The sequence below is a fragment of the Camelus bactrianus genome, chromosome 9 (genome assembly GCF_048773025.1).
Source record: "Camelus bactrianus isolate YW-2024 breed Bactrian camel chromosome 9, ASM4877302v1, whole genome shotgun sequence".
Classification (NCBI taxonomy): Eukaryota; Metazoa; Chordata; class Mammalia; order Artiodactyla; family Camelidae; genus Camelus; species Camelus bactrianus.
This window is the reverse complement of record NC_133547.1, coordinates 7,845,079-7,855,223: the sequence shown is the minus strand read 5'-3', so window position 1 is coordinate 7,855,223 and position 10,145 is coordinate 7,845,079. Positions and strand designations below refer to the sequence as shown.

The following is a 10,145-nucleotide window of genomic DNA, read 5'->3' as shown; positions in this document are numbered from 1 at the left end:
ACTCATCAACAGGGGGACTTGGAATTTGTACCTTATCGCTGTAGCTCTCAAATTCACATCTTCAGCCTCTGTGCTGGGCTGGGAGGGAGGTTAGGAACCGCTATGCTCAGTGTCCGTTCTGTTTTAAAGAGAGAAAACAGAGGCCCATGGAGGAGATAGGACGTGTCTGTGTTTTGTCTGCCTCTGAAGCCTCAGGCCCTGAGCTGGACGGCCTGGGTCTTTTGGTGGAGGCTGTGACTCTGAGCTGTTTCCCTAAGAACCTGGGAGGTGGGAGGCTCTGTGGAGGGCGGAAGGAGGGGCTGGGCACACAGCTGGAGCCTGGGGCGGGGGTGGGGGCAGAAGGCAGTGGGGGTTTGGTGAGGAAGACCTCAGAGGGCCCCGCGGGGACAGTGAGTCCAGGCCAAGACCCCCAGGCCTCGAAGGTCAAACCACACGTAAGGCTGGCTTCCAGGAAGCCGGTGACATTGAGACTGTGGTTAGGGACACTGGGTCAGCTCTCTACACACCCATTCCCTCTCTGGCCTTCCCTGCTGCCTGGTAATTTGGGGATATGTGAGTCATGGAAAGAGTACAGTACACACACACCCTGGGAGGAGGAAAAGGCCATTCCTGTTTTTCCCTGGTTATGAGGATTGCCTGGGGCCTGTGAGGTGGCAGTGCCCAGCTGAGTCCCAGGAGGACCCTGGCAAATAAGACCAACTTGCAGAAATTCACCAGCTGCCAGACGCCGGGGAGAGACCTCAGACCTTCCAGGTCCTGGCTGTGGGCCTGGATCGTGCTCCCAAAAGGCATTTGGCTAACCTGGGGACCATCCTGCAAGAGACGGTAAGGATGGAGGAAGGGAGGGAGGGAAAGATGGAGGCAGAGAGGGCGCATTTCATAATCCTGGCTTTTCAGACTCATTATTTTCAGAATCCGGGAATCAGAACTAGAATTTGAGGAGTGGAATCTTACCATCATCACTCTGGAATCCACATCAGAATCTCAGACCCTTGGAATTTACTCAGGCAGCCCAACAGAAAGCCTTTTGTCAAAGCATCCACAAATATCCACATACTCAGGTATATAGGAAATCCCCTTCCCAAACCTACGGGGACTCTGGTAGCTTCTGGGAAATCCACCAAACATGCCCTTCATTCAACTCAGCGATTCGCCTTAAGAAAGATCCTTTAACTTTATTTTCACATGTAACATACACACAGAAAATTGTACATGTGAGAACTGGGCAGTTATGCATATCTGCATGGTCTTCCCTCCACCCATCACACCCCACCCCCACATAGAACTTTTCCTAACTTCTGAACTTGATGGGAAAGGGATTCAGTAAATTCTCTGTGTGTCTGCCTCTCTCTCCTCAATATTATATTTATGAAGTCCATCCACATTCTCCTGTGTGGTTTGTTCATTCCCATGGTTAGAGAACATTCCACGATGTGTTTACACATTCTCCAGTGAGTGAAAATTTGGACGGTTTACATCTTGGGCTGCTGTGAACATTCTGGTACATACATGTCTTTTAGTCAGCATTTGCGTGCTTCTTTGGGAAAGGGGCAAGGTATCATATGATCAGTTTCAGTAGATGCTGCCCCACGGTATCCCAGAGCAGAAGTTCCAGCCAGACTGGCTGATACACAGACACATGTGTGAGTTCACACAGGGGTGCTTGTGATCTCAAGGAACTGGAAGAAATCTAAGTGACCCCTTTGTGTCTCTGTGCCTCAGTTTCCCTCTTCATTCTTTTATTCACCAAATAAATATTAACTAAGAACCTGCTGACTGCCGGGGAAATGGGCATAATGATGGTACTTACCTCCTAGGGTTGTTCTAAGGGGTATGCCTGGTACCTAATAGGCACTTGATAAATGCCATCTATTATTTGAATTCTTACATAATAATAATAATGGTAATTATATTGTATCTAAATAAGTATAATTTATTTGGTATACCAAATAATAATGATATCATAATGTTACTCATGAGGATCATTAAATGTCTTTTAGTCCGAGGCTGGTTAATAAGTATGACACGCCCAGCCAGTGGAGTGACTTCGAAGCTATTATGAAGAAAGGAGCCCGCGCATGTCCAGATGGGGAAACAGATCTAAGGAACATTCAATGGAAAAGATTAAGAGATGGCACAGCGGGTGTTGAACGTTCCCTTTTCTGCTTAATATATTGAAAGGGAAATACCATAGACTGAGTTGCTTACACACAGAAAGCTCAGATTTGAAAGGAAGAATTGCGAAGGGTGGGGTCTCAGGGTGAGAGGAGAGGGTGGCCTGGATCTCAATACCAGCGGCTAACACATCTTAGATATGCTGGCTGTGGACCAGGCACTGTGTTCAGTAATTCATGCCTGTTAACGTGATGAACTCTCATAACACTCTCTAGGGTAAATATGTTATTCTCCTTTTGCAGATGAGGAAGCTGAGGCACAGAGAGGTCAAGTGACTTGCCCAAGGCCACACAGCTCGTGAGCATTTGAATTTTTTTTTAATTGTATTTTTAATTGAAGTGTAGTTGATTTACCATGTTAGTTTCAGGTGTACAGTGAAGTGGTTCAGTTATAATATACATACATACATATATTTTCAGATTCTTTTTTTTGAGAGGAAGTTGCCATAATTATTTACTTATTCCATCATCCTAACCATTAAAAAATTTTTATTTATTATTGATTTGGTGGGGGAGGTAATTAGGTATTTATTTATTTATATGGTACTGGGGATTGAACCCAGTTAAGCATGCGCTCAACCACTGAGCTATACCCTCCCCACCCCAAATTCTTTCCCAATGTAGCTTATTACAGCCTGAATGTGTTTCACTCTAGTGATGAAAATAATGTGAAAGCAGAGGGTCAAGCTCCAAACATACACACACACACACAAAGTGGCTTGGCTTTTTAGCAGCTGATTGGCAGGGGTGACTGCGCAGGGGAGTGTGCCCCAACTTCCCCTCTGTCTTTCCTGTTGGATCATCTCCAGCTGGAGCTCTGGGCAGGGCCAGTCAGCCCATAAGAATCAGCAGAGCCGCAGGCTCAGGTCACTGTGACATCATGCAAGACAGCTTACCTTGTCTCCCGTAGCCCTTGCTTCTGTGCCATGTGCTTTATACGTACTGACTCTTCAAGGCCTCCCCAAACCGGTGAGGTAGGTTCATCTCGGTGACTCGTTTCCCAGACCAGGAGACAGAGAGAGAGCCAACTGAAACTGCTCATCCGGAGTCACAGAGCCCGGGTCTGCTCAGGGACACTGGCCATCCTGCTTTGCAGTTTGCCTGAACCTAAGATTTTGGGATAATGATATTTTAGGGCCTGGAGTTTCAGAGTGGGACCAACACAGTTTGACCCTCAGCTCAGTTACTTGCTTAGCTGAGTGATATTCGGTAAGCGACTTAACAGCTCTGTGCCTCAGTTTTCTCATCTGCAGAATGGGTATAATAATAGTGTGAAAATCAGAGGGTTGTTATAAGGACTAAACAATATGGCATTTAAAAGTGCTTGGAGCAATGCCCGGCACATAACGTAAAGTACTCAACAGATGGTGCCTAATAATAATAATAATAATAATAATAATAATAATAATAGTTATGATTATTATTGCTATGATAGACAATGCAACTTATCAGCACCATCCCATGGCTCCCATTTTGCACAGAATAAAAGATAAAGAATTTACAGTGCCCGCGTGACCGCTGCTATCTCTCTGTTCTAACCTCCCCCCCACCCCATCTACTCCACTCTAGCCGTGCTGGCTTCCTCTCTGTGCCTTGAACACAACCATCATGTTACTGCCCCCAGGGCCTTTATTCTGGCTGTTTCCTCTTCCCCCAGAGCCCCACACGGCTCCCTCCTTCACCTCCTTTCCAGCTTTGCCTAGATGTCACCTTCTCAGAGAATTCCTCCCTGACCCCTCATTTAAAATTCCAACATAGGAAATTAAAAGTTCCCTGTGTGAGTGTGTTTTTCCTTCTGTTTGCCATGGCATTGATCGCCTTCTAAAATACAGTGTGTTTTACTTACTGGTTACTTTTCTATCTGACTCTTCCCATCAGAAATTTGGCTCCGGAGGGAAAGAGGATTCTGTCTGTCTTGTCTCCTGCTGTGCATCTAGTAACAGAACAGGTACTTGGGAGTTGTGCCAAATATATGAATGAATGAGTGAACGAATGAATGGTAGAGAATTCAAAATTTTATTCCTCCTGTTTTTCTTAATTGTCATTACTTTAAAAAATGGCTCTAGCAGGATCCTAGAAATATTCCGTTTCTCAATCTGGGTGCCAGTGACACAGATGTGTTCAGCTGAAACCCAGCGAGCGTACCTGTGTGATGCATAGACTTAGCTGTCTGCACGTTTTCCTATGATCTAGTTTATGTTAAAAAAAAAGATGATGAAATTGACCCAGAGGTACATTTTTATTGCATCAAGATTCAAAAATACAGCTGAAGAAGAATCAAGAAAAACACTTTTGCTGTGAAGACATATTAACCTTTTCCCATCTTGACAGTTGTTGAGACTCCAATATTTTAAATTCTAGGATTCTAGGTTGCTAATGGACTAGAGTTCTAATATTTCAATGGTCTAGAACTTCACCCTCCAAGGGAGTCACTAGCCACGTGTAGCTATTTAAATCAATTAAAATTAAGCGCAGCTGGAAATTTAGTTTTTCAGTTGCACTGGCCCCATTTCAAATGTTCACTAGCCACATGTGGCTGGCAGCTACCTTACTGGGCAGCAGATGTGGAATATTTCCATCAGCACTGAAAGTTCTATTGGACAGGGCAGCCCTAGATTTCTAAACAACAAATGGCTAGGATTCTCACAGTTTCATATTTTGGAATTCCAAGATTTTCAGTGTGCTAGTGTTCTAACATTGTAGTATTCTAGAATTTCAGGATTCTAATAAGTGGGAACCCTAACACTGTAATATTCTAGAATTCCAATATTCTAATGCACTGGAGTTCTAATGTCTTATCCTGGTTTCCAAGATGGTAATAATGGACTAAGGTTCCTACACCCTAGGATTCCAACAGTCTGAGAATTTCCGTCTCTCAGGTTTCATGCCATTTCTCTCCTGCCCAGGTGTCTGGGGCCTGGATGGAGAACACGTCTCTTACCAACGAGTATGGGGATTATGGCGAGATTCCGGATCTCCCTGTGGACTGTGTTGATGGCGCCTGCATCTCCATCGACCCCTTCCAGGCGGCCCCGCTCTTGCTGTATGCTGCGGTCTTCCTGGTGGGGGTGCCCGGCAATGCCATGGTGGCCTGGGTGACCCGGAAGGAGGCCCGCCAGAGGGTCGGTGCCACCTGGTTCCTCCACCTGGCTGTCGCGGACCTGCTCTGCTGTCTGTCTCTCCCCATCCTGGCGGTGCCCATCGCCCACCAGGGCCGCTGGCTGTACGGGTCCGTGGGCTGTCGCACCCTGCCCTCTGCCATCCTGCTCTCCATGTACGCCAGTGTCCTCCTCCTGGCTGCTCTCAGTGCTGACCTCTGCCTGCTGGCCTTCAGGCCCAGCTGGGGGGGTGCGGCGCGGCGGGCGTGCCGGGTGCGGGGAGCCTGTGCGGCAGCCTGGGTGCTGGCCTTGCTGCTCACTGTGCCCTCGGCCATCTACCGCCGGCTGCGCCAGGAGCATTTCCCACCCCAGATGGAGTGTGTGGTAGACTATGGCGGCTCAGCCATGGCGGAGAACTCAGTGACTGCCAGCCGGCTTATTTTTGGCTTCCTGGGGCCTCTGATGGTCGTGGCCAGCTGCCACAGTGCCCTCCTGTGCCGTGCGGCCCAATGCCGATGGCCACTGGGCACAGCTGTTGTGGTGGGGTTTTTTGTCTGCTGGGCCCCCTACCACATGCTGGGGCTGGTTCTCACTGTGGCTGCCCCACACTCTGCGCTCCTGGCCGGGGCCCTGCGTGCTGAACCCTTGATCACGGGCCTTGCCCTTGCTCACAGCTGCCTCAATCCCATGCTCTTCTTGTATTTTGGGCGGGCTCAGCTCCGACGGTCACTGCCAGCTGCATGTGGCTGGGCCCTGAAGGAGTCAGAGAGCAAGGATGAAAGTGTGGTCAGCAAGAAATCCACCAGCCATGACCTGGTCTCAGAAATGGAGGTGTAGGCTAAAGGGAAACGGGTCTGGATCCTCCTATCCCATTTCACAAAACTGACTTCAGGCATAGCTGGATCCAGGGGCTCAATGATATTGTCATATAGTTCTTTATTCATTCAGCAAACATTCATTATGCACCAGCTATGTGAAAGGCCCTATTATAGACACTGGGGATGTAGTAGTGACCAAAACAGACACAAATCCCTGCCCTCAGAGAGCTGACATTTTAGTGGAGGAAGACAGATAATAAGAAATAAAGAAACACAGAATATGTCAAGTGATAATAAATGCTAAGAAACCTAAATGGGATAAAGAGGGCTGAATGGGGCAGGGATATAGGTCATCCAGGCAAGGCCCCTTGGGAAAGATACTATTTGAACCAAGACTTGAAGAAGGGAGGGAGGAGTCATGCTTAAACTGGAAGAAAAGCATTCCAGGCAGAGGGAACAGCAAGTGCAAAGGCCCTGGGGCAGAATTTGCTTGGCATATTCCAGAAACAGTGAAGTGGCCAGTGTGGATGGAGCAGAGTGAGTAAGAGGGAGAGTGGGGTAAGATGAAGGGAGAGAGAGTGTTGGGGGCAGACTTTGAAAACCTTGTAGGTCACAGCAGGTGTTTGGGGATCCTTGGGAGGATTCTGAGCTATCATTAGCTGATAAAACAAAGAACACTCAATTAAATTTGAGTTTCAGATCAACAACCACCACCAACATTTTAGCATGAGTATGGCCCATGCAATATTTGAGACATTTTTATACTAAAATGATTTGTTTATTTGAAATTCAAGTTTAACTGAGCATTCTGCAATTTTTTCCCCCTTCAATCAGACAAGCCTATTCTGAACAGAGGAATGCCTTGATTTGACTTGGATTTTGATAGGATCCCTTTGGTTGCTGGTGGAGACTGGACTATGGAGGAGGGGGAGGAAAGTTAGGAGCCACTGCAGGTATGAGGAGGCTACTGCAATAGTCCAAGCAAGAGGTGGTGGTGACTTGGATAAGGATAGCAGCAGAGATGGAGAGAGGTTGACAACTTGTGAATCTATTTTGAAGGCAAGCCTATGTCCAAGCCCCTCAGCTTGGTATTTGAGGCTTATTTCCACCACTGAGTATGCCTACATTCTAGCTGCTCAGACCCTGGAGGAGACAGAATAGAACAGTGGCCCCTAGTAAGGTCCACATCCTAATGCCTTGAACCTGTGAATACATGACCTTATTTGGCAAAAGGAACTTTGCAAGTGTGCTTATGCAAAGGCTCTTGAGTCATGGAGAGTATCCTAGGTTACCTGGGTGAGCCAGTGTAATCACAAGGGTCTTGACAAGAGGGAGGCAGGACGCTGAGTCAGTAGGAGATAAGACAATGGAAGCAGACGTCAGAGTGATGTGAGGAGCCACAAGCCAAGGAATGCAGGCAGCCTCCAGAGGCTGCAAAGGCAAGAAAATAGATTTTTTTGAAGCCCCTCAGACATAACGCAGACTTGCTGACACCTTGATATTAGACATCTGACCTCCATAATTTTAATAGAATCAATTTGTGTTAAGTCACTAAGTTTGTGGTAACTCGTTATAGCAGCTACAGAAAACGAATACAGATCCTCTGGGCTGGATTATTTTCATGCTGCTGGGCCTTCGCTCAAGCTGATGCCACTGCCTGGAATGCCCTTCAGATCTAAGCTGTCCAATCTGGTAATCACTAGCTGTCTGTGGCTATGCAAATTCAAATGAATTCAAATTAAAAATTTCATTCCTTAGTTGCACAGGCCACGGTTCAAATGCTCAATAACCACGTGTGGCTGGTGGCTACCATATCGGGCAGTGCAGATACAGAACATTTCCAGCATTGCAAAAAGTTCTATTAGACAGTCTATTAGACGGGATAGCTCTAGAATCTCCTTTGCTCTGATCTTTTAAGTCACGCAGTAGTGCCACCTGCATGCAGAGTCATTAATCCAGGACAGCACTTTACATATAGTTTTTCCTTTAAGGTAATTCTTCCAACAACCCTGGCAGGCAGAGGGAGATGCTTCATTTCATAAGCCGAGGCACAGGGACCAGAGGTTATCTGCCTAAGATCACACAGCAAGAAAATTACAGAGCTGAGATTTGATCCCACGTTTACCTGATTCCAGTGCCCATGCTTTTGATCCCCAAATTTTCCTTCAATGCCTTGTTCAAATTACATTTCTTTCAGGGAGCCCTCCCTGATTCATTCCCTTCCCAGGGACGAAGTAGTGTTCTCCGAGTTTCTGGAACACAAATTCTCAGCTAAACTGTAAATTCCCCAAGGGTAAAATCTGGGCCATTTTTAACTTCTGACTCTCCTCCATCCATCCCAGGCCTTAGAAAGAGCCAAACTATTCTGTCTGCACTGTGTTTTCTTCCAACTAGACTGTGAGCTCCTCAATGGTGGGGATCTCTTTCTGGCTATCTATTTTTTCTTTATCTAATACAAGGACACATAGTAGATCCTCAACAATACATATTTAATTTTTTGATATTTTATTCAGAATTCTCATGCTTGAATCATTGTGCCCAAGATTGCCTTGTAGAATGAATTATGTCCTGGGACAATTTATATAGCTTCATGAAAAGTTGGGAGAAATCCTGCTTTTAATCCACTGGGGCCAGGTGTTATTTAGAAGATTCTTTGATACGTTTATAAAAAGTTCCTTGTGTTTGTTGAAAAGTATTTTCATTTTTTATTGCATCAGCCTTACTTTTTGTTAAGAATGAATTTCATGAGCGCTCTCAAATCTATTTGTGTAGAAATTTACATAGAAGTTCCTTGATCATTAAAAACAATCTTGCTTTGTGTTTGTTATAACTTCCTCTTTTTGTTCTTAAGTTTGTTCTTTTGTTTTTGTTTATTTTTTAGCATGAATATATCGATTTCCTTGAGTTTCCAAAGAATCAGGTCTTAAAGATATTTTTCCAAGAACTAGTTTCAACTTTGCTACTCAATCCTAGCATTGGTAGTTTTTGGTTTTCTTTCTGACTTCATATTTGTTGTTTACTTCCTCCCAGTTTCCCTTTTTTTTAAAAAAAAGTAGTTCTCTTTTGCAAAGTTTAAGCAGACGTTAATCAATCTCTTCCCCTTTTTCTTTTGATGATATATGAATTGGCCTCTCTGTGTTCCCAAATGTTTGATAACTGCATGCAACTTCCCACTTGACATCTCAACTCAAAGTACGAAATATAACTCAAAATGCTTAAAACGAACTCTGAATTTTCTCTCTCAGATCCTCCTCCGGCATCTTCCCCATCTCAGTTGATGGCAACTCCGTATGTCCAGGTGCTCAGGCCAAGAATTTGGGGTCATCCTTTCTACCTCTCTTTCTCTCATATTCCATGGTCAATCTGTCAGTCAATCCCTGCAGGTTCTACCTCAAAAGACCCATCTTCTCTGCTGTCATCGCAGTCCAGCAGCCCATTGCAGCTGTCACCTACTGCAGCCGCCTCCACCCTGGTCCCCTTTTCTCATCTAGATTGCCTGTAGTCTGTTCCCCACATGGGAGCCAGAGGATTCTGTTAAAAGCAAAATCAGCTGGAACTCTGCCTGTGGATCCCACCTCACTCAGATTAGAAGCCAGAGTCCTCACTATGGTGTGTAAGATCTCTCCTTCTCTCCACCTCATTCCCTACTATTCCCCCATCCCTTATCCAGCCACACAAGCCCGCTTGCAGGCCCCTGAACCCACTAAGTTTTTGGCCATTTCAGTCTTTGCCTCTGCTGTTTCCTCTACCTAGAATACTCACCCAGAGGGGATCCCATGGCTTGCAACCCCACTTTTTTCAACTCTTGGCTCAAATGCTGTTTTCTGGGAAATGTCTTCTCTGACCATCCCTGGACCAAAAGCATCACTCTTTACCCCTTCCCTGCTTTGTTTTTCTCCAAAGGGCATGCAGTTATGCTTGGCGTTCTATTTATTTTAATAATATGTCCGTCTGCCGCACCAAAATAGGAGCTCCACTTTGTTTTGTTCATTTCTGTATCCTCAGTGCCTTGAACTGACTCTAGAACTGAAGGCTGTACCTTCTTAATGGCAATG

The 10,145-nt window shown here is 45.8% G+C and overlaps 1 protein-coding gene across 4 annotated transcripts; it reads left to right on the top strand.

Moving 5' to 3' along the window:
• The first annotated feature begins 369 nt into the window (after window positions 1–369).
• On the top strand, window positions 370–8,924 carry C5AR2 (complement C5a receptor 2). 4 transcript variants are annotated; one of them, XM_074369346.1, is made up of 4 exons: window positions 370–825; window positions 898–1,061; window positions 4,053–4,122; window positions 5,081–8,924. In XM_074369346.1, exon 4 carries the CDS (start codon window positions 5,096–5,098, stop codon window positions 6,107–6,109), a length of 1,014 nt encoding a protein of 337 aa, XP_074225447.1. In that variant the 5' UTR covers window positions 370–825; window positions 898–1,061; window positions 4,053–4,122; window positions 5,081–5,095; the 3' UTR covers window positions 6,110–8,924. The 4 variants fall into 4 exon arrangements, with proteins under 4 accessions (XP_074225447.1, XP_010945169.1, XP_074225449.1 ...); XM_010946867.3 differs by lacking the exon at window positions 898–1,061; XM_074369348.1 differs by lacking the exons at window positions 370–825; window positions 898–1,061 and adding an exon at window positions 2,423–2,472.
• The last annotated feature ends 1,221 nt before the right edge of the window (window positions 8,925–10,145 follow it).